The 23,785-nt window shown below is 44.4% G+C and overlaps 1 protein-coding gene across 2 annotated transcripts in view; it reads right to left on the minus strand.

Moving 5' to 3' along the window:
- Nucleotides 1–1,356: 1,356 nt before the first annotated feature.
- KLF3 (KLF transcription factor 3) overlaps nucleotides 1,357–23,785 on the minus strand; it is a 34,878-nt gene continuing 12,449 nt past the window's right edge. The window contains exons 2-7 of one of the 2 annotated variants that reach the window (XM_059163647.1): nucleotides 22,632–22,755; nucleotides 20,422–20,517; nucleotides 11,910–12,396; nucleotides 11,065–11,215; nucleotides 5,622–5,782; nucleotides 1,357–3,570 (exon numbers count right to left, since the gene is read on the minus strand). In XM_059163647.1, the coding sequence (XP_059019630.1) occupies nucleotides 3,389–3,570; nucleotides 5,622–5,782; nucleotides 11,065–11,215; nucleotides 11,910–12,396; nucleotides 20,422–20,478 (1,038 nt within the window). In that variant the 5' untranslated portion in view covers nucleotides 20,479–20,517; nucleotides 22,632–22,755 and the 3' untranslated portion in view covers nucleotides 1,357–3,388. The remainder of the gene's footprint in view (nucleotides 3,571–5,621; nucleotides 5,783–11,064; nucleotides 11,216–11,909; nucleotides 12,397–20,421; nucleotides 20,518–22,631; nucleotides 22,756–23,785) is intronic. The other variant, XM_059163636.1, reaches the window with a different exon arrangement.

Here is a 23,785-nt window from a genome sequence, read left to right on the forward strand (position 1 = left end):
ATTGTTGTAGCCCTCGTTTAATGCATGTAAAATGGCTTTGTAAATGTATTAAGTGAATTTGCGATCATTTAGAAATTGTTAACCTCAACCCAGAAGAGAATAAAGACAATTCTGAGCAACTTCATGTAAAACAGCGATTCCTTCAAGATGATGGTGTATTTGCAAACCAAATTATTTTAAAACCTTAGATCTTTGAGATTGTCTTTAAAACAATCTAATGAGGAATGACGTGCAGATATACAGTATCAGCAATAAAGTCTTTCAGATCCCACATTAGTGCAACACTGATAGTGCAGATGGGTGTTTTAATAAAATATACATTTACATCTATGGTTCCCCTAGAAATCTGTTCCAAGGCTCCTGAAACTCCCGTGTATGTAGCATTTCCTTGGTTGGACCTAGTTACGCTGCTAACACATTCTCCCTACCGGACGATTTAGAATGTTAATGCCCATTTATGATGTAGATTTCCATTTTGGAACTCTACAATATGATGCATTCAGCCTTAAATTTTCTGATTTCCCCAAGATGACCCTTGGACAATAATCAAAAGAAACTCCTTAACAAGATTTATACCACGCTAACTTCATGTATACAAATTATTCTCATCAATGTAAAATACTGCAATTAAAACCACTGATGGTGACCTGGAACATCATTAAATCCACACGTTCAAGGGCATCCTATCTTGTATTTGAGGTCTTCCACCATAACAGCTAAAAACGTCTAAGAGACTAAATTTCTCAACTATCATAGTAAAATACAAATATATATATATAAAGGAAATTTGGTCAAGAGCCAATCAGTAACTGAAGTATACAGACCAGCAATGGGAACAGTGGGTCTTTGCCTTTCTTTCAGACTTAAAATCAATCTTTGTTAATGAACTTGTTAACATAATCTAAGTAAACTGAACAGTAATGGAAAGTCTTTGCAGGGTCTTGCTTGCTCTTTCGACAAAATTTAAATATGCTGTAACAAACACACCAAATTTCATGAGAACCTACGAAGCTTTCTATCAACCAGACCCACACTCAAAAGCTAATTATTCCAAGATGATCAATTCTACCCTTTCTTGCTTTTCCCCCTACCTTCTCTATAGGTTGAACACGTGCACGCGTGCACACACACACCACACACACACACACACCACACACACACACAGGTCATCTCCATGAAAACAAAAAAGTTCCTCACATTCCAACTTGATCTTCAGTGTGTTGCAGAAGAACCCCTCCTAGAAATACACACTTTGGTATGAAAGTGACAGCATTTACAGTACAGACAATGCCTACTTTCCCAAGAGCCATTTTTATCCCTCAATTCATGTCATAGTTTGCAAAAACACAAAGAAAGCCCAATTAGGAGGTTTTAATATTCTGAACAAATTTCGCAGTGCTTACAAAAAAAAAAAAAAAAAAGAAGAAGAAGAAAAAAAACCAACAGAACCAAGTGCCAAGAAGGTAACAAGTAACTCTGCATTTCTCAACTGCATTTCCTTTCAGCTGGTTCAGAGGGCTGGTAAGTGGGATCTCTTAGGTGCACAGTCCCTACAACTAACTTTTTATTAACACAAAGCCATCAGAGTAAGCTCCCCACATGATTCGCCGGCCTCCAGAATCACTCATTCATTGATGTCTTAGAAACAGATGAGCAATGGATTCCTCCCAGTTAAGGTTGTGTTGGATCCTGAGTTGTGGCCGGGATGGCTCTTCAGAATTCCTCTCCCTTCTCTTCCATCCTTTATCGAGGGATGAAGGCGTGTTTGGTGACACACACCCACTGTTGCCCACTTTCTTCAAATTTAGGACCAATGACTTTTCTATGCGTGAATTATTTTTATTGGCATTTAGACTATGGTGCTCAAAAGCCAGCTTTTGAAAAAATTAAAAAAAAAAAAAAAAAAAAGGAAAAAAACCCCCCACAAAACATTAAACTTCCCCCCAAAGAATGGCGCGCTACTTCTCTTTGACATAAACACGAGTCATTTTCAGCTTCTTCTAAGGGGATACTTGAGTGATCGATTTCCAAACCCTTAAATAGTAATGTTGGGGAATTTTGGAACTCTCAAGATCTGAATCCCTGAACTGGGGTTTTCTGTATTTTTCAGAAATCTGTCCCCCGACTGAAGGTATGTGCGCTTCCCAACCAGCTGTTATTTACAAATCGGGTCACTCGGGTCTTAAAATGAACACGTCCACTAGAGGATCAGCAGACGCTGACTTATGGTATGTGTCACAAACACAAGTGACAGCCCACTTGGCACCCTATGGTCCACAGCAGACTTTCCGTATAAAAGCTCTATGATTAATTTGATATGGAAATACAAATACACTCAACGTTTCCCTGTTTGCAAAGAAAAAAAAAAAAAAAAAAGCTGCAAGTAGGTTGAGTGAAAGAAAGGCCATCCAGACTCTTCCTCAAAAGACTTTTGTCCCTTCCTACCATTATTGGGCAAAATATTTTCATGGTGTTTCGACAATCAAGGCTCGATGACCCACATTAAGGGCATCGGAGGAATGGTAACAGGGATGAGGAGGACTCACTCCATCAATTTTCGGCTCTGGGGATGCCCTGTGCAGCTAACCCAGTGATGAAACCTCAGTGGGAAAGCCCGAGCCCAGAAGGAAGGGGCCGGCTTCCTCCCTCGTCCATGCTGCTGCCTCTCCCCTGCGCCACGCCCCTTCATTCTGACTCCCTGCGAGGCTGGGCCCCTCACTGACCGAGATCACCGCCTAGCTCAGCCCCGGGGGGTGGCAAAGACCTTGTTAGCTGCAGGCACAGAAGTGCATCAAGGACTGAGGACATGGTAAATCCAAGTCGACAAGCAGGGTTTGTGAAGGGCACCGGAAGGGAGGAAGGGTGGACGGACAGTCCTACCTGAAATCCGGCTGCACTGTCTGCCTAACCTGGGAGAGGGGCCGCCCTACTTCTTGCTGGCAAGCACAAAATACATTCACAGGGCACATAGGTATCAAGGTCCCCTGGCAAGGACTTGCAGGCTGGATACTGTATTTCTAATACATTTACTTTGACATTCTTTTGAGAAATACATGGAGAAATCGACAATTGGCTATTTTAAGTTTACATGTTCCCTTGTTCTCATTACATTAAACGTATCTGTAAGAAGGGTTTGCTTAGCATCCCCGGAAAAAAAAAAAAAAAAAAAAGAAGTGTTCACATTCTTTAGGTCTGACCCGTGGTAAGGAGAGATTAGAGAACATCTACTACTGACCATATGGAAGTTTGCATGATATAAATTCCGAGATTCAGGCCAGCTGAATCCAAATTAAAATGTACATGTAAAAAATGAGTTAGATCATGGGGAGGGGGACAGAGAGCGAGCCAGGAGAGTGGGGAGCCACGCTGAGGCGGGGGACGGAGCCGTTCAAACGAGCATGTGGCGTTTCCTATGGAGGGCAAGGTGATCAGAGCGGGAGAAGCTTCGGTCACAGTCTGGACACTGGAAAGGTTTGATTCCAGTATGTTTTCGGAAATGTCTTGTTAGTTCATCAGACCGAGCAAACTTCCATGTGCATCCTTCCCATGTACATTTGTAGGGTTTTTCTCCTGCAAAAAGGAAAAACGGAGAAGCTTATTTTTTTTTCCCCCCTGAGGGTGAAAGGCTATTCATTAGTAAAATCTGTAAAGATGTTTGAGTTACAACTCTGGGCAAATATTATTTCCGAGGTATGTCCCTCCATCCGCTCCCCAAACAAGAAAACAAGGGGCTTAATTCTCTTACTATTTAACTAGCACTCTGCACCCGTCCCCACACAAAGAAAAGATCTTAAAAGTCTTCACAGCATAAAGCCACTGAAATCCATTTGGAGGAGCTCACAAGTAATTTCAGTTTTGCCCTAAAAAGCAGGGAGGAAATCAACTTGTGATCTGTATTTATCTTCAAGTCTTAAGCCACCGTGGTGCTTAGTTACACACAATGCTTTCCACTTAATGAGAAGTCCAAACTGAAAGTTTACAGGATTTCCTTCTTATTTTAAGTTTCCTAAAAATAAGAAGCGTGATAGATACTGACAGGAATTTCAGCATCTTTTGTTTGAGTCAACTGCAATCATGCCGAGGTATAATGCTCTGAGACATCCTAAAAATACAGTAGTTCCTCCTCGGCCTGTCAGCAACGAGGTCTCTCGGACACCCTCCCGTGGGATAACGGTAGCGGACAGGTGAGGAACAGAAGACCCTTGGCGGGAAATCACAGGGAGAGCCAGCATGAAGGCCCTCACAAATAAAAAGGCTGTTAGTGGCCATCGTACATGTTTAATGTGAGTCACTAAGGGCAAATGGGCCTCACAAATCAATTCCCACTTACTATCTCCCTCGTTGTCTAGAAATTTTAAGGACTGACATGCCTTGGTATTTCGAGGAGCTCTTCAGAATTGTCTTACCTGCTTTGCTTCAGAGAATGTAAATGCTGAGGTGTTTTTCCTACATCTAAATTGTTGCTCAAATAACCAATGTCTTTTTTCATCTTAAGCTGAAGTTGGTTAACATCCAACCTTTCAGGTCGCATTAATGCCCTGGGAATGCTTTTTTACTGGTTTCCCTGGCATCTGAGACCTGATGCTTCTCTAAACGCAAGGCGCACCTCCTACCCCAAGTTCCCTTTAAGAACCCTGTGACCAAACCCAGGAACTCAGCTGTCCACAAGCTGCCGTTCCCTCTCCCTGGGAATCACCGAATATCTTCACTCCACTCTGCCCCTCTCCTTCCCCTTTCTCTTTCAAACCCCCGATTTTCCTTGTTGTAAACATTCCTAACAGGAGTGATTCCCAAGGCTCAACAACAAACAGCAAACAAACAACGGACATTCTGAGTGAAGGAAAATGTGCCCAGGGGACAATGGCTGTTATACTAGAATTTCACATCCAAGGGTCTGAGGTTAGAGCAGACGAGGCCTGCTGTCAGCACGGATCTCCCACACTGACTGACAAAGCGGGCTGTGGGCACCATTCCTGTAGGGGTTCCTCGAGCTGCTCTGCTCATGAAACGTTCAAGAGCGAACAGAACAGCTGTGTTTTCTTCACCCGTGGAATCACTTCTGGAAGATCTGGTGGCATGCTCTGTGTTCAATCCTGGGCAGAAGAAATAATACCCCAGAACAAACAGGGCAGGCGAGAGCAAAGAAGTTCCCTCTGTTTTAGAAAATGCAAGTCACCCAAATATCTTTCCTTTTCTGTATTTGTTCTGCATAAAGAACTGTGGTGGTTTTGGTTTGCTTGTTTGCTGCCGTTGTGAATCTGGTGATGTACCACATTTATTAAAGGATGGTGCCTACAAAGGCCACATCCTTGATGAAACAGGCCCAGGGCTAAGAACATTCCCACCCCCCCTTCCCACCCCCCATCTCCCTGGAACACAGAGCACACAACCCCACGGGACTGGGAGCTACCCTGTCACGGTGATAGCCTCACATCCATTCTAACTGATTACAAAAAAGTGCGTTTTTTACAACTGGCAGAAGAGACTGGAGACAGCTCTGCTCCTTTCAAGATGCCTGGACCATGTCCTTATCATCACCTCTGAAAGCTAGAACATTCCTAATATTCCATTTCACTCTCTCTCATGAGGAAAAGATGGAGGGCGTGTGGCGTGTCTGATACCTGTGTGTGTTCTTCTGTGCGCTTTCAAGTGAGAGCTTTTAGTGTACACCTTGTTGCACCCGTCGTAGTCACATCTGTGTATCCTCCGCTTCCTCTGGGTGTCCGGAGATTCCACAGGTAACGGTCTCTTTCCCGGTTGCACTATGACCGACGGGTGATTCCTAGGAAAGCCAACGTGCAGTGTGAAATATCCGGGTGAAAGCCTCTCTCCTGTCCTTCAGTCTACTACCAAAGGCATTAACAACACTAGGCAAAACCAACCAACCAAACAAAACAAAACAAAAAAACCCAACGACAACAACAACAAAAAGAAATTAGCTGATCAACCCAAGAAGCACTTCTATAGTCATTCAACAAACATGGAGTGAGCACCTACCATGAGCCAGGCACTGTGCTTGGCACCGGGACACAAAGATGAATAAAAACAGGGTTCCTGCCCTCGAGGAGCTCACACTCTAGGGGGAGACAGACATGTAGATAAGTAATGACAGTAAGAAGGGTTAGGTGCTACGCTAGAGGGAGACACAGGTGCTAGGAGAGGCTTTCCCTCAGTACAGATTCACCTATTTACAGAATCTCGTGGTAGGAGAGCGAAGCTGAGTAGGGTTCCAGCGTCCTTCCACGGCTTGCCCTAATGGTCATTTCGTGTAGGGAAGAACACAGGTCAAATTCCTAAAGCTCAGGCAATCCCGCTCATCTGCATTTTATCCTTTCTGAAATTGGCAATGAGCTTCGCTTAAAGATCACCAATCCACGTCTGAGTTTCAAATTCTGGCTCTTCCAAAAGGAATAAAGAAAGGCACTGCTCTTTTCAAAACCTCAGACCTTTCCTGTTGCTGTTCTTCCTGCGTGAGGGAGGATTCTGGTGCAAAACCAGTTCGCCTGCTTGCCCACACCCCTTCCTGCGTCCGCACACCTTTCCTGGGGGGCTCTGAAAACCAATCAGGTCAATCACCACTGCTCTAAACTTTCTCTTTTTCAGAAGGAGAGAAGAGGCAGATGGGGAAAGATCTGGGGAAAGGTCTGTAAAGCTTTCTGGGGCTTCCTCTGCTAATTAATGTCAGTAATTAAAAAATTCTAATCGGTTCATTAGCTTTCCTAATGACTGATTACTTGATACATCATCACAAGCTTATGGAACTGGCCTCCAATGGTAACAGGTAATAAAAGACTTGTCTCTTAAACTGGGATCTAAAGTTCTTTAAATGGTCCAAATAAAATCTGAGTTTTTCTGTGCTAAGTGTGGATGAGGAGAAGAAAAGGAATCTGATGAAAGCAAACACACACGCTTGGGAGAGAAAAAAAGGGTAATAAAATTTCACCATCAGGGACGCCTGGGTGGCTCAGTTGGTTAAGCAGCTGCCTTCGGCTCAGGTCATGATCCCAGCATCCTGGGATAGAGTCCCTCATCGGGCTCCTTGCTCAGCAGGGAGCCTGCTTCTCCCTCTGCCTCTGCCTGCCATTCTGTCTGCCTGTGCTCACTCTCTCTGATAAATAAATAAAATCTTTAAAAAAAAAAATTTCACCATCAAAATCAAAAGGGAGCCCCTGAAATGAAGCTTGTTTTGATCTTGGTAAAAATCTCAATACAGTGCCCTATCAGGAGCTCTTCCAGGCCCATTAAGTAACTAGGAAAAGAATAAAAGGTGCATTGATTTTAAGTGACTACTTATTTTTCACTTCTATTATTAGCAAAGAAAACTGGCAGTTTTGAGTCTCACTTTACCCCTACCTTAATGTTTAGTGGGGTCAATACAGAAGAATGAATAGCCAGGTTTAGGTGGAAAAGTCAACACTGAAGGGGGAGTGCGCAAGGACTTCAATTATATGTATGTACAAACAGAGAGAAAATAGAAGAGTGACAGACCTGGGCACACATACAGGTTTTTAGAAAGTGGAATTAGTACTTTAATTACTCTCCTAGAGAAAGAAAAGAGTTGTCGGTTTATTTTTAACTTTCAACTTTAATGCCATCAACTGTAAAGTTTCATCTTCATTAAAAGAACTTCAGGAAATAAAATGCTGGGGGAAAAACGGAATGGTTAAAATGTTATCTCCTCTGCCGCTGGAATACTAGGGGAGTATCCCAGGTGATTTTAGAAATCGCTCCCAATTATTAGATTTTATGGGTTGGAAATCTGTTTCATAGTATCCGTGTGGTAGTTCTGACTGCTTTCCCCAGCTCATTTTGCATATAAAGGTATGTTAAAAGGCTATGTGCTCCAACGTCAAATCCCAGCTCTGTCACTCAGAGTCCCTGGGACCCTGGGCAAGGGACCGATCTCTCTGTGCCTCCATGTCCTCTGTACAGTGGGGATGCTGGTAATAATATGATGTCAGAAAGTTGTAACATACACAGAGGACTGCAGGGTAACATCAATTCCAGATGTGAATCTAGTAAATGGTCTCAGTTAATATTTTGAAGTTCAGAAGAAACCCATTTGCAAACTTGGCCTCTACAGTGGTTTAATTTCATGAGGCGTTTTCTGGGGGATCTCCCAACACCAGGAAAGGAAATCCCTGCTCGAGCCAATGTCTACCTTGAAAAGTAGCATCATTCTGAGAGCGGGTGGTGGCCCCACCTCTAGAGGGCCGGAGGCTGGCACAGGCGGCAGTTGGAGGCTGGGGTCTCAAAAGACTGCCCCCTTTTTGGACTCTCCGCTGCTCATTTTCAGAGAGGCTATTTGGGATCATTACAACCAAGGGTTGTGCTGTAATTCACAGACACAGTTAAATGGGGAGATCTGATCCTCAAGTTCTTTGTTCTAAATACATTTCATATATTTAAATATAAAAAAAAGAGAAGAGAGAAGAAATCTGATAGATATTCAAGTGCCTTTAAAAATCATCCTAGGGCGCCTGGGTGGCTCAGTGGGTTACACCGCTGCCCTTTGGCTCAGGTCATGATCTCAGGGTCCCGGGATCGAGTCCCGCATCGGGCTCTCTGCTTGGCGGGGAGCCTGCTTCCCTTCCTCTCTCTCTGCCTGCCTCTCTGCTTACTTGTGATCTCTCTCTGTCAAATAAATACATAAAATCTTAAAAAATAAAAATAAAAATAAAAATCATCCTAGAGCTCTAACTCCTCTGTGCAAGCAAATGGATTTCAAAGCTGTATCTCAAAGTCTGCCTTCGGACAGGAAGAGTTTCCGGAAAGAGAATTATTGGGACCGCCTCACTGCAATGGCACTAGGCACTTGGTTTCAATCGATTCTTTCCTGGCTAGCTGGCTTCCTATGTGGGCTGCTACTGGGCACATTCCAAGACATTACTTAATCACATCTGTGAGAGAATTACTTAAAGACTACATGTCCCAGTTGTGGCTAATCTGTTGAATTTTTTGAGGAGCAAAATGCATTCATTGGTCAGCATTAAAATAAGCATATTATTCATTGATCATTAAAAGCCACCGAGCTTGAGATCATCAAAAGGACATCACTCAAAGCAAGCAGAAAGTATGTTCTTTTCAGCAGCATTTTGAGCGCAAAATAATGCTCTCCAATCTTCTTCTTCTGTGACGGTTTACGTTGCAATTCACAGTCACCTCGACTTTGGAATCACCCCTTTTCAGTCTGTGGGTCATCCCTCCCTCTCTCTGCGGGCACTTTGGCTGTATTCCATCTTACTCACCACGTGGGCAAGAACAATAAGTGCAAGTCATGTAGCCAGTCACCTTGCCAAAGACACCTGGCACCATAAAAGAGGAGGGAACTTGGCCCACAAGGTATGTCTATTCTGGGTCTTTCTTTGGGTCTTTCTGGGTCTCCTTCCACCCGAGGGCAGGAGTGGGGGGGCACTGGTCAGATAGGGACGTGGCAGGAAGAGCCCTCATCAGGTGGCAGGGGGATGGAGGCTGGACCCCGCTGCTGTTGTTCACACTGTGACTCTAGGCAAATTATTTAATGTCTTGGCTCAGCCGTCTCCATTTGCTCTGACTCCCACAAGCTTGTTGTGCTGCAATGAAATAATTCCTTTGGAAGCACGTGGGAAAGTCTCACCGGGGGTGGGGGAAGCATGATGCAACTGTGAACTGTGAAAGGTAGTACTAGTCCAAGTTCACCAGACACTCTTTCCCTGCTGATGTGGCTGCTCGTAGGATTCATTCTCTTCTCCAGTTCTCAGGGAGCCAAGGACAACCCCTCCCCCCAAAATAACCAACTAGGACTTGTTGCAATGGGCACTGAACATGACCTTGAACATGACCTACTATGAAGGGATGCCTGCCTGGGTTAGATGTGGACAGCACTAGAATGAAGATTTTAAGTTCAAGAAAATAGCTCTTGGAAAGTCGGAGAAATTCACACTCTGTTGCAGAACGCCTTGGGTAGGAGAGATGGGAAAAGATGAAGTAGAAAGGAGTGCAGAACACTGTTTCAAGTTGGAGAAAAGTACTATAGGAGAAAGAGGACAGAAGGGGCCTGGAGGGAAGAAAGCCTACTGCCTTGTACCAGGAAGTCGGCCATGGTAGTCAACCTTGAAAGTGCCACACCACAAGACAATGAACAAGGAAAATAATCACAACCAATAATGAAAACAGAGAAGAAACGGAGGCAGCAAGACTGACTAGGCCAAGGTCATACATATGGTGGAGAGCAGAGCTGGGATCCAAGATGCCTGACCCAAAGGTCACCTTCCGAGCTCCTACAAACACAGCCTCCAGTAGAAGGCCAGACAAGGCTATCTACTGCAGCGAATTCCATTAATAATGCTATTGAACTTGTGTAGGACACCCATCACAAGTTAGACCTAAAACAAGCCACTGTTCAGGGCTTGGATGTAGTTGATACAGAAACCTTCCTCCTGGATGGCAGTTCTAAACCACGCTGAACATTCTAAGGGCAGATGTGATGAAGACCAGAGACCAGAGCATAATGGGTTATTCCAACACTGAACTTCTCCGAGCTACACAGCAACTTTCTGTTGCCACCACTGTCTACAGGTCTTTCTTGGAATGACTTCCTCGGGCTCACAGGTGGCCTGAAAATTCTGACTGAAGACATTCCCCATCACAGAAACAGTATTAGAGGTGACAACTGGAAGGACGAGGTGTGTCTTTTCAAGTTTTCACGATCCAACCTCGTGTAGAATATCCAGGATATCAAATTCAATCCATATTGGGATAAAGATTATGGGAAAACTATGTATAGTCTAGGAGGGTTAAAAAAAACACCAAAAAACTCCCCCCAAACCCCAAAACCCCAAGATAAAAACAACTGTTGTGAAAAGTGGCAATCGTAAGTGCTCAATCTGTTGTCGACTTGATGAGAATGTCAGGATGCAGTCCATACAGCAGAACACACTGCCTTTGGAGAGATTTCCCATCCTTCCAAGTGGCTGCAAGGTGTTCCTGGCAATCCACACAGCACGAGCTGGAAGCGCGTGCTTCCAACCCAGGTCCCAAGATGTGCGCTGCCACGCAAAGTACGGCAGACCTGAACATACTTACTCTTGCAACAGTGCTTGCGGGGGGGACACTGAGTTCATTAAAGGGGGTGACATTTCTTCAGGATAATAATCTGTCCTCTGTGGTTCAATCCCAGGTTCTATTTTAATTTTTTTCTGTAATATAGGCTTCTCGTATGATTCAATTACAGGTACTAAAAAATAAAAATAGAAAAGTCACTCCATGTACAATCGACCGATTTCAGGTTTTTTTAAAAGTTTACTGCACAGCTTCTATCTACGACAAGGATGTGTGGAGTATCTATTGGCTTCTGGCAAAATTTACAGCAGAAAGCAAATCTGGGGGGTGGGGGAGATCTCGTTTCCCCCCAACCACTACTCCACCAGCAAGCAGCAAGCATCAGAAGCTGACCTTTGAGCACACTGGCCCCAAATGGGTCTTCCTTAGGATTCTAGGAAATCTCCTTTTAACCCCACAGTCTTCTGCCTGCAACCAGCCAGTAAATGAGCTGGCTTTTGGTAACCATTACTTATCACCGCGATCAAAGGCATTTATTAAATGCCGTTTTAACGGAACCAGGTCAGCATTCAATAAAGCAGAATACAAAGTCAGGATTTTTAGTATCCTGAAGTTGACAATTATGCAGTGGGCGTAACCATTTCATGGCATTAAACAGCCTGGTTCCTGGGAGCTCTTCTAGTAGCAACACTTAAAAAAAAGAGAAAGGACCCCCTCAGCCCACCCCAGGACATCAGAAAGGAAATGCCTCAGGCAGGCCTACCCGAAGGGGACTAGCTCCTCCAAGAGCACAAGAGCTCTTGGTCCCGCCCCCAGTGCAGCCCCCGGTGCAGCCCCCAAGCGGCTGCGCAGTGGGCGGTGGTCTTTACCTTGCATGCTGCTGTTCGAGTTCTCCATGTCCTCCGACAAGGAGACCATGAGCGGCTGCTGGAGGTGGCTGGTGTACATGAAGGGGACCGGCTGCACCACGACGGGCTGGATGACGGGCAGTATCCCGGGGCTGCGGATGCCGTGGCGGGACAGGGCGGCGGCCATGACCGGGGGCATGGACAGCGGCACGCCGAAGGGCTGCACGCCCGGGGGAGGCGGCGAGTACTTCTTCATGGGCGGGCTGGAGGAAGGCATGCTCAGGCCGGGCGAGGCTCTCCGGTGCGAGGGCTGGAACTTCAGCGATGAAGGAGAACTGCCCGCGGAGGGCGGCGAGCTGCGCTTGTTCACGGTCAGGTCCACCGGCTCCATCTGCATCCCATGTGACAGGCCCTCCGGGGTCTGGAAGAACTTATCCGGCAACGGGGTGGAGTAGATGACCCCGTACTTGTTGGGCTTCATGGACTCCATGTAACTGGATGGGTAGGACTGTCGGGAAGGAAACACAGAAGCGTCTAAGCCGCGACACAGGTGCATTCGCTTCGGACATGGGAATGAAACTGGAGAGGTCCTCCAAGGCACGCTCATTTCCGTGGGCTCAATAAGCAGGGTACGGTCAGACGGCTACTGACCCTAAACAATGCCATGAGGGGGCTAGTGCAATAAAGGTTAAGGTTAATGGGATAACTGTGTCTCATGAAAAATTCTAACTGAATTCCCCGTCAGACGTTAAGGTTGAGGTTCAGGTTGATACCAGGCAAAAATTCTAGAACAGGTCATAAACAGAAGACTTATCATGGGCCTTGATTGGTGGGAGTCGGTGTTGGGGTTCACCAACAGCTAGCCAAGCCAAGAACCCCCCCCCCCCCCAGCTTTGCTGATGGTGGCTCCTCAGCGGGCAGGAAATGCTGTCACACCCTTCCAGAGGAGGACGTCTGTCCTCACCATACGCTGGTGTACCGGGGCTGCAGGCAGTAGGTTTGGGGGGTGGCTTCAGCTGCTGACCAACCCATGCCGAGGGTCCCCCAACCAACAGTCCTGGTTTACCCCCGACGGTCTGGTTTTAGCACTAAAAGCCCTACGTCCCAGGAGCCGCCTCAGTCTCCGGCAACCAGGTCAGTATCCCTCCCACCTCCACACCCTGAAGCCCACCCGCAAGCAATCACGTCCTTGACCCAAAAAGTCCTTGATCCCAGCTTTTTCGATGGTCTTAGTCACCATTTGAATGAAACCGTAGAAGGTGACCTGATGTCCAAGTTTGTGCATGCCACAGAACTTTGAGACAGTTAATGGGACTCCAGTTAAGGACACAAGGTGCTTGAAGCAACTTGCACACTGACCCAGGCCTGGTGCCTCCTCCAAACCTAAGAGGTGACAACTGACCTACTTTATCTCCTATTCTATTCTATTCTATTTATTTTAAAGATTTTATTTGATAGAGAGTGAGTGAGACAAGCAGGGGGGAGGGAGAAGCCGGCTCCTACGGAGCAGGGAGCCCAACTTGGGGCTCAATCCCAGAATCCTGCGATCATCACCTGAGCCGAAGGCAGACACCCGAACGGCTGAGCCTCCCTTTAAAATACCCTCCTCTCTTGTTCTATCAGAATAATGGACTACTCCCAGTTTTAAATACAAACCAATTATAATCACTACACACTATGGGTATGGTCCTTGGCCCTGAATTAACTAGAATGACTTCTATTCCTTAGTCATCATTGGGGGGGGGGGGGGGATCTCTGCTATAGGATGCTTTTTAAAAATTTACATTCAACAGAAGTTATTTTCTTTACTCTTAGGTATTTTAGGGAAATGGAAACGTTCAGTGATGACCATTTCAAGTCCCTGTGCAGGAAACTACTTGTATTTGAATTCTTTACACTTGATCTTAGCCAGAAAGCCAAGAAACGATGTATATGAATATACTGAAAGTGGTAACATACTATTCCTCCCTTCCAGCTCTCAAATCCAATGCTGCTCTCATCCTGAAACAATACTAGCTCATAATACAGCCAAGAAAACCCACCAGTGGGGCCTTATCATTAAAGGGCTTAAATGCATGATAAACTTCTGGGTTGCCCCAGTCCCCCAGTGGCCACAATTGTGAGTTATAAACAACTGTGGGACAGCGGTGGTTTTTACTGGGATTACCACGGATATCACACCCTTTCTTCTCTGGGCCTCCACTAGGTAAAACCTCCACAGGGCTAAGCACCCTGGTGTTGTTGCAAAAACTCCCTTCTCTGAGCATAGCAGGCCTAAGATCAGAGAGTATATGGGCGGTATGGGGCCAGGCAGTATTCATCTTTATCTGCTTTTTAATTTTAATTTTTTTTGACAGAGAGATCCCAAGTAGGCAGAGAGGCAGGCAGAGAGAGAGAGAGAGAGAGAGAGAGAGGAGGAAGCAGGCTCCCTGCTGAGCAGAGAGCCCAATGTGGGGCTCATCCCAGGACGCGGGGATCATGACCCAAGCCGAAGGCAGAGGCTTTAACCCACTGAGCCACCCCCCCTTATCTGCTTTTGAAGTCACTTTCTCACTGTTAAGATTGTGTGTTTTGTTCTTTTGTCCTTTCTTTATCCCTGTCAACGCCCATCATCTCCTAGAACTGTGATTTCTGTAGTAGGTACACACCTCTCTGGGGGCACCGAAGAGCTTTCTAGACAGTACACAAAAAATACACAGTGCTTTAAAATAGTTACGTGTTTATTTAAATTGCACAAGAAAAAACTTTTTTGTACAGTAGTGATACGTCCTTTTCAAAATTAATTTATTATGTTAATAAAAGCATGTCGACAAAAGATGGCAGGAAAAATGACTAAGTATTAGAATCGAAGGTGCCATGGGGATAGGGCAAAATTTGTCAGGATGACTGAAAACCCCATTCTAAATTTTAAATAATTTAAAATTGTAACTGGATTCATTGAGCTATGTTGTGAGCTTTACTCACACTGTGGGGCTAGAAGTCCCTTCTCTTTCTAGACCAGTAGGAGCACTGTAATAGGTCTGATTCCCCCTAATCAGGGCTTCTCGAACCTCACTCTGCATGAATGCTCCTGACCCATCTTGTCAAAATACAGATTCTGAGTTTCTGGGGAGCAGCCCTATGGGAACAGACCCTTTTTGAAGAACAGCATGGCTCTAAATGACAAAGAGATACAGAGTAGAATAAAAATACCAATTTTGAGTATTAAAATTTGGTAAGCCATTCAGAAACAATTTAAAGGTGGGGGAAGAATTTTTCACTAATAATACTGTTTAAAAAACAAGGACGTGAATATAAATAAGGAAATACAAAATATATAAATGGTGATTTATAAAAGATTTAATTTATTTAAGAGAGACAGAGTCCGTGTGCACAGGGGAGGGGGGAGCAGCACGGGGTAGGGGTGTGGGCAGAAGGGGAGGGAGAGGGAAACAATCTCTAAGACACTCCATGCTGAGGAGGGAACCTGATGAGTAAGAGGTCGGATGCTTAACTGACTGAGCCACTCAAACGCCCCCTATAAACTGCTGTTTTGGAAAACAGCTCTGAGTTATATATCAAGAGTCAGAGGAAAAGACTATTTCTACCTTTCTTTAGAACCAAGTACATGTAAATATACCACAGGGTGAGAGACCCAAAACATCAAGCTGTATTAATACTAAATACATTTACATTTAAATATTAAAATATATAAAGTTAAGAGGCAGTGATTTGTTTCTTAAAAAAAAAAAATTCCTAGTATGTACAACAAAGGTTTAAAGAAGTCATTAAATACAGGGGTAGAAAGATTTCTCCTAGTTCTAAAGGTTAACTCACTTCATAGGATTCTCAAAAGGGCAAAAGTCATGGTACTAGAAACAAAAAGTTAGGAAATGGGAGGCAGCATTTTTTTCTCCTCACCAAAATATACTTCTCCCTTATTTTCAGCCCTATTCTTCAAAGACCTCCCTATGACCTAGATTTTAATGCCAAGTTATTGGCAGCTAAATAGAAAGCAGAATGAGGACACACTTTTACTGCTGTCACTGCTGGATTTTTCTAACTGTGGGGTGAATTTAAGGAAAAGTAGGAATTTAGAACCTGGGAGATTTGCAAATTTAATAATCATCTTGGGTTTCTCCAGCCATAAAGAAAGAGAAAGCCACACATCAAGCCAAGTTTTATAAACATGCACATTCCTGCTGACTTTGCTCCCCAGTGGCTGCCCCGCACCCACCCTCCACCCCCTATTCCCTGGCCCGACCTGCAGTGTATGTAAGGCTACAGGGCTACAAGTAGGGAGACACGTTTGGACACACAACAGAGTACACAATTAACTATTTCCAGTCTGACCGCCTTGTTAAAGGGTGAAGAAACGCAGCTTCTCATACCATCTCACCAGAAAACCCCACAGCAGTGGTTACCAGAGCCTTCTGTGAGATGCATCTGCTTCCATTGTCTGGGTGGAGCACACGAGCTACTACACAACCAGCAACTACACAGCCAGCAACGGTGCGGATCTCCACAGGACAGGGTTCGCTCCGGGTGTGTGCCTTCGGGGGACACCACGGTAATAGGAGCCTGTCTCTGTTCCAGAACTTCCCTATCTCCTAGCAAAGCAGTGCAAACAGGCGCTGGAGGAGCCCCAAATCCAAACCAGACTCAAGTGTTGATGAGGTAGCCAGCCCTCCTCCGGCCCCCGATGGCCATCCAGCTCCGCTGTGCACAGCGGTCACCTGGGGAGACCTTCTATCCTGGAACAGAGCAGCCTCAAGACAGACTCCAGCAAGGGTCTCTCCGATCTTTTGGCCCTCAATGGGGGTGGGAATGGGCTGTTAACTTTCCAGAAAGTTCTCTCCCGTTGTGACAGACATTTATGTCACATTTATTTGCAGACTGCCTCCTCTTACCAGAACAGGAGATGTGGGTCTGGCTTTCATCGATAAACACGGAATGAACGAATGAAGTGAATTAGTACACACTGAGCGGGTTTTTATCACTGTCAAGAATAAAGATAGCACCCATTCTTTGGATTCTTGAAAAGCAGGAGGATTTTAATTTTGACAGGGAAGGCACAGCGTTTGGATGATTTTCCAAAGCTAACACTTTGTACCTAAGTGAACATTTTTTTTTGAAGATTTTATTTATTTATCTGTGAGAGAGAGAGAGAGAGCACGCAAGCACAAGCAGGGGGAGTGGTAGGCAGAGCAAGAAGCAGGCGCCCCACGCAGAACTCGATCCCAGGACCCTGAGATCTTGACCTGAGCCACAGGCAGGGGCCCAACCGACTGAGCCACCCATGCATCCCTTAAGTGAGCATTTCAATCGTTTGTTTTATTGGGAAGAGTTTTGGTGAGTTTTCCATCACCAGACAGCTGAAGCGGATAAAGTGATTGCACGAAACACTGGCAGTAGGATCTCTAGTTCACTGTTCTTTAATATGAAAAAAAGAGTGAGCGTCTGTGACAGGGCCAAGGCAAGTCAGAGGAATCTTCCTACCAAGGGTGGGGTTCCCAGTGCTGGAAGGCGTGGTGAGTTTATAAACACAAACTCTGGAAACAGCCGATGTCATACCCTTCTATGCAAACAAAAGTAGAAAGCGCTCTTTCTGCCAGGCTCAGAAGAGTCATGAAAGTTTCTGGGAGAACAGAACAGAGGTCCTACTGATTTTAAGTACTTCTCAACCTGTAAGGAGTCTGTTAGAGGGTAATATTCATTACAAGAAGAGGGGGGAATACACCCCCCACACACACCAAGAAGTTATCTTTCCTTAGGAATAAAATTAAGAAAGACTACTTTGAAAAACTTTGGTTTCTTTCTCACTTCCTGAATTCAATTCCTTAATCTCCAGCTTTCTTTGATGATATACTGGTGAAAGTTAACTATTCACATGTGCATTTTGTATTCACAGGCTGTTTCTTCACGTACATATGATCATCTCCAATTTGACAGAAAGGAAAGAGGCTCAGGGAGCCATGGGTGGTTTGCCAACATCACACTGATAGGAGGTAGCGGGGATCCACAGCCAGGGGAGGGGGCCGTGGTCTACTCTGCCCCACATTCTTGCACTTTTTCCTAGGGCGGTTCAAAGCCATCCTGTTTGCCTCAAAGCTCAAGGTTGAAGCAGGGGAGGGTACTGAAGTCTTGCATTTCCCTAAGCGAGAAAGGACACTTCCTTAATTTCTCTAAACTACAGCAAAATACCAAATAAGTAACCAACCTTCAGGTCAAGGGTGGGATTTAAAAAAAAAAAAAAAGAGGAGTAAAGGAATAATAAATTAGGTTTAGCACATTCTACCTAGGGAGGCAGGAAAGATAAAATCGGAATATTCAGGAGTGGAAACAAAGGCTTTTTATTTAGTTTTGTTAAGTAAAATAAATCATAACACCCCACACCCCCCAAATGTTTCAGTTAACTGAGGTTTTGCTGTTAAGAGAAAGACATTTCCTTGTGGGGACTGATTCTAACTTTTGGTGAAATGATCTAATTAAATTTTCTAAGTGTCAGCTGGAAGCTGAAATTGAGAACTGCAGTATGAAAGAGAAAAAAGATCATTAATTGCAAAGACACTTCTATATGTTTTAACTTCATGTATTTATTTAAGTTACAGCATTATAAGTATAAATGTTACTTCAAATTCATTTCCCTTCCATTTTTTTTTTCAGTCAAGTGCATTTGCTTGCTCTTAAATTATATCATACCAACTTGGCAATGCCGATCTTCATTTGAGCTTTAAATTGGCTCTTCAGCCGTATTTTCATGCTTGATTAAAGGCAGTGGAAGTATACGGAGTATTAAAATGCATCAAAGATGGTTCTGCATCATTTATAAAATTAATCATATTCTCCAGTACTAAAAACCTATTCATATTTCAAGGATATAATTAATAGGGAAATTTTATACCTCAATTTTCCTGCCATGTGATCAAGCAATAGTTTGGGTAAAGGGTTGATGAGTACAGTGAAAGGACCACATAACATCAGAAGTCAATTCAGTTTTTTGATTAAGGAAGTTCTTATTGCTCAGTTACTGAGTATTTAGACACTTGCTTATCCAGTTATCACACCAGAATGTAAATGTTATTTCCTGAAAGCCACTCAGACCTCACTTTTCACTGTCCACAGCAGTAAACACTTCACGGGCTCAGTCCTACCCATGGCAACTCAGCTCCAAGGGCCTCTGAGTGACCCCTGTGTCTTGTATAAACATTTTTGGCAGGAGCTTCAGCGGCCGATGCATAAGGATGATCTAATTTTGCAAGCGTGTCATTACCAACCTTCGGATACACCACTCGGGCCAAGTTTTTCCCCTTGTGACTATTTTCCAAGCCCGTGGAAGAAAAGAACAAGTCGGAGTGGGAGCCTTGCCTTGTTATTTCCTATTGGCCCAACCAATGGCCGGGAGTCCAAACCACTCCCTGCCTGTCAGCCTCCTGCCCTGGCTTCACATACTGGTGCTGAGAAAGGCAAGCCTACTCCCTCCCAGCCAGACTCCTCCAAGTGCAAAAGAATCCCACCCTCAAGGCCATGTTCTCTTTCACTACCATCTCCTCAAACATCTCAGGATCGCTGCTGTCAGTCGGTTTTTAAGCAAATCATTTTATTCGGAGTAAGTGTTTAGATGCAGGACTTGAGGACTTCCCCCCGCCCCACCCCGTTTCCTTTTTTATTTCATCAGCTCCATGAAGGAGATGCGGAACACTACAGAAGACAAAATGGAATGCTTTCTTCTTCCAGTATTAAAAAGAAAAAGACATTCACAAACATTTTTAAGAAACTCTTCTACTGGGCCCCTGGGTGGCTCAGTCAGTTAAGCCTCTGCCTTCGGCTCGGGTCATGATCCAAGGGTCCTGGGATCGAGTCCCAACGCTGGGCTCCCTGCTCAGCAGACTGCCTGCTTCTCCCTCCCCTGCTCTCCCTCTCTGTGTCAAATAAATAAATAAAATCTTATAAAAGAAAAGAAAAAAAGAAACTCTTCTATTATGATCGGGGTGGTGATCTTGATTAAAAAAACACCTCACAGGATTACTGTTTTGATGCAGATTTCTTATAAAAGTACATCTGAAAATTGCTTCCTAACCATGATAAACATTGCATACAAGGATTTTTTTTTTTTTTAAATGTTCCTGGGAGCAATTGGCGGGGGCAGGGTGGGGATTGGAAGTCCCCAGATGCACATTAATTGTTAAAAATCAGTCTGGCCAGACCTTTTTTTTTTTTTTTTTTGCCCAAACCAATAATCCTGAGAGCTCAAACTAAAAAGCTGGTAACAGGAGTTTTTGTAAACCTCCTTCCAGTCATGGCCTAGATTCACCTATGACCCAAGTTCTGTGCGGATCCAATCTTGGGGGCATGGGGTAATGGACCCCACTGATTAAAGGACGCACACTGCTAAAAGGGTGTTCACCCCACTCACTGACTGAGGCTTTAAGAAAAGTCTGTTCACCAAATGTCTGTCCGGTGATGAGTAACTTGAAGGAGTAACACAACACACAGTTATGTTATTGGCACTGGGAATAAAAGAGAAGAGGTGGCTCAATTTTGGAAAACTTACCACCGACACGGGGTCCATGGCCTCTTGCTTGACAGGGACTGGGTCAAACATGAGCATTCTTTTAGTTCAGCTTTCTAGGGTGCTCTGGTGTTTGGCCTAGAAAACAAAACAAGCCGTCCAAATAAATCCCAAGGTTACTTTAAATATAAACTAGTAAAAAGAAAACTTAAGAATCCTCAAACCCCTTCCTTAGCTCCTTCCTCTCCCCTGGCTCCAGAATGGCTGGGATTTATTTTCCTTACCTACAAAAGATGCCATCTGATAGAATTAAAACCAGATTCCATGGTCCTAAGTCGATGAGAGCCAACTGGCATTTCTAACTCAAATACATAACCCTGACATTTCTGGAACAATATGTACACAGCCCCCTCTGGGCAGCCAAGCCTGCTTAAGATTGCTGTGCAATTCACCAGAAGTTCACATGATATATGAGTGTTAAATGTTTTTCCTTATGTTCATTACAGAAAAAAAATGAAGAAAAACCAAGACAGGCAAAAAGAAAACCTAGAACCAACCAACCACTGTTCCCATCTTCAGTTTTCATCCTTCCGAACTCTCTTTTAAAATGGATTATAGCACACCCATAATTTCACTTGACAACGGATTGTGAAAATGTTTCTTTTTCAGCAAGTATGGTTCCACACTATTGAATTCAGTGTGCCACTGTGCCAACAGTTTGCTTCAAGTTTTCAGTTTACTTCAAGTTTCCCTTTTAACTGGGCACCGAGGTTGCTTCTAAATTTTCACCATTATGGATGGCAGCGAGCATCTCTGTACTTAGGTCCTCCTGCATATCCGTAATTCATCTTTAGGGTAAACCTTATGTAGGGGAATTCTTGGGTGAGAAGCACTGTACATTTTCCAAAGCAGCTGAGGTATCATCCAGCGAAAATACGATTTCCATGAACAAAACAGAACCCACTTCTCAACATGTCCACCTGCAATGTGTATTATCATTAAAAACAAAACAAAACTTTGTTAGTTTCAAAACTGCAAACTACTTTTATTCTAAATTGATTTAATTATTAAAGTCGGATATCCCCCCCATGTTTATTAACCATTTGCATGTCTTCTATAGACCCTATGTGAGGGTCTTGCACCCCGCCCCCAAGGCTGCCCATTGCTTTCTAAGCACTTTTTATATATGAAGACTATTAGTTTGTATTCATTCCCATTCTTCGTTAGGAAATTAGCTGATCTTCAGCCTAATATAAAGGAAATGTCCATGTTAATCCTGTTTGGCTTTCTCCTCTTCTTTCCTTCACTTTCTTTCGGTGTTCTGGACTAGCTCACTTCTGGCACTTCTCTCCATCAAGCCAACTGCTTCCCCACAAGACAAAATATTCAGTCTGCTCAACAATCAGCTGCGTTTCATAGGCTTTGGAATCGCTGCCCAGCTACTGTCCAGATCTTCAACAACCTCCTTCAGGCACCTAAAATCCAAATTTGGCTTAAGTCGTTTAGAGCTTTGGTTGAAGACAAGGTCTTTTCTGGACCCCTCTGGTTTGGGTGGGAAAGTGAGCAAGTTCCCAAAAAAGCTGCCGAAGTCTCTGGTTCTCGGTTACCTCCTATTTTTCAGTATGAAAACTCCCCAGCCCGTACCTCCAGGACCACAGTCCCGCGGTTTGCTGTATCCACGCTCTGTGGGTCATACACTAGGAAAGCTTCACGTACAATGACAAAAATAATACTGTCCTCCTTGCGTGCCCTTGCTCCATTGAAGAAAGACTGTTCCGGGTCTCATGACAACACGTGAGAATCGTCATTAACTCCACATAAGGCTCTGACTTCGAATTTTATTTTCCTACATCACAGGAGGTATTATAATCTGTGAACACAATTTGATACCAGGCTGCTCCAATCAATGGTGCTAATACCCTCTTATGTATGCCAGCAAAAACAAACCCCAACAGCCAGTGAAAAATGGATGATTTCATAATGAAGGATGAAAACCCCTTTTGTGTCTTAGGATCTATTATTAACCAGTTCCCAGCCTAGCAGCTGCAGAGATGGATATGGTTCTGAGAACTGCTGCCCAGTGCCTCCTAGCAGACGGTCAACAAAAGATGCAGAGATCTCCTGCTCGCATCAATGAGGTCAGGAAATTCAGCAGCTCTGACCCTTGGCCGGCCACCCCTCCCCCCAAGCCTTTTAAATGGAATGTAAAGGCCACCCCTCCCCCAAGTCTTTTAAATTGAATTTACTCTTACAGATTCATCCACTCTACTGGAGGGGGTCTTGACGCAAATCCTTCTAAATAGAAGCAGTCCAAGTCTCAGGTGCATCATGAAAGAGCCCCGGGCTGCAGACTCAAGCAGGCGATCTGCATGCTTGCTGTGAAATTTAAAGCAAAGCAGAACTCTTTGCCCTGTAAATAGTTTATATCCACAAATACGTATACAAATTTTGGAGATGCATACTGTACTCACAGCACTAAAATTGTCGGTTCCAGCATTTGGAACAACATCAAGTACTGGACTCTGTGCTAACATACCCAGGCTTAGAGGTCAGTCCCCACCGCCCTTTAAAAAACTCATAACCGGGGGGCCTGGTGGCTCGGTCAGTTAAGTATCTGCCTTCAGCTCAGGTCATGATCCCAGAGTCCTGGGATGGAGTCCGTAGGGCTCCCTGCTGGGGGGTGGGGGAAGCCTGCTTCTCCCTCTATCCACCACTCCCCCTGCATGCACACACTCTGGCACACTTGACTCTCACTGAAAAATAAATAAAATCTTAAAACAAAACAAAAAAAAACCCCTCAGACCGAATGGTTACAAGTGACCAACAGCGGACATCCTGCCTGAAACCTCACCTAGGGCCTGGTCACTTCCCAACTGCACCACAACTTAGCTTCCGGCCCCACCATACCGTACACCCTTTGCCACCAGCAAGAATGCACAGTGGAATTAGGATGGGCTCTGGTTCAAATTCTAACTCCACCACCTAGCTCAGAAAGCCTTTAGCGACTTTTCCTAATGCCCACAGCAGGGACTACTAAATCCACTTAGAAATGAATGACACATTAACCTACTACATCTCTTCTCATTTTTAAGATATTATTTAAATAACTTGCATTCTTTTAAGTTTTATCTAAATCTAAAGGCACAAGAATGCGTCACAGGACTTGGACTTGAAATCGCAGAAGAAAAGTCAAGTCTAATAGGGAGCATCTGCTCTAATGACACTTGATTTATTTGTGTTAAAAACTAATTATAAAGGTATGCTTATGTGTTCAGAATGGTACCTCAAGAGTAATTCCATCACTGCAGGAGGGCTATTTTTATTGTAGAAGTATTTCAGCTAGTAAGTGAGAAAGGACTGGTAGAATTAGGGTACATTTCAAAACTCCTGAACAAGCCATCGCTGG

Source organism: Mustela lutreola, chromosome 1, assembly GCF_030435805.1.
Source record: "Mustela lutreola isolate mMusLut2 chromosome 1, mMusLut2.pri, whole genome shotgun sequence".
Taxonomy (NCBI): domain Eukaryota; kingdom Metazoa; phylum Chordata; class Mammalia; order Carnivora; family Mustelidae; genus Mustela; species Mustela lutreola.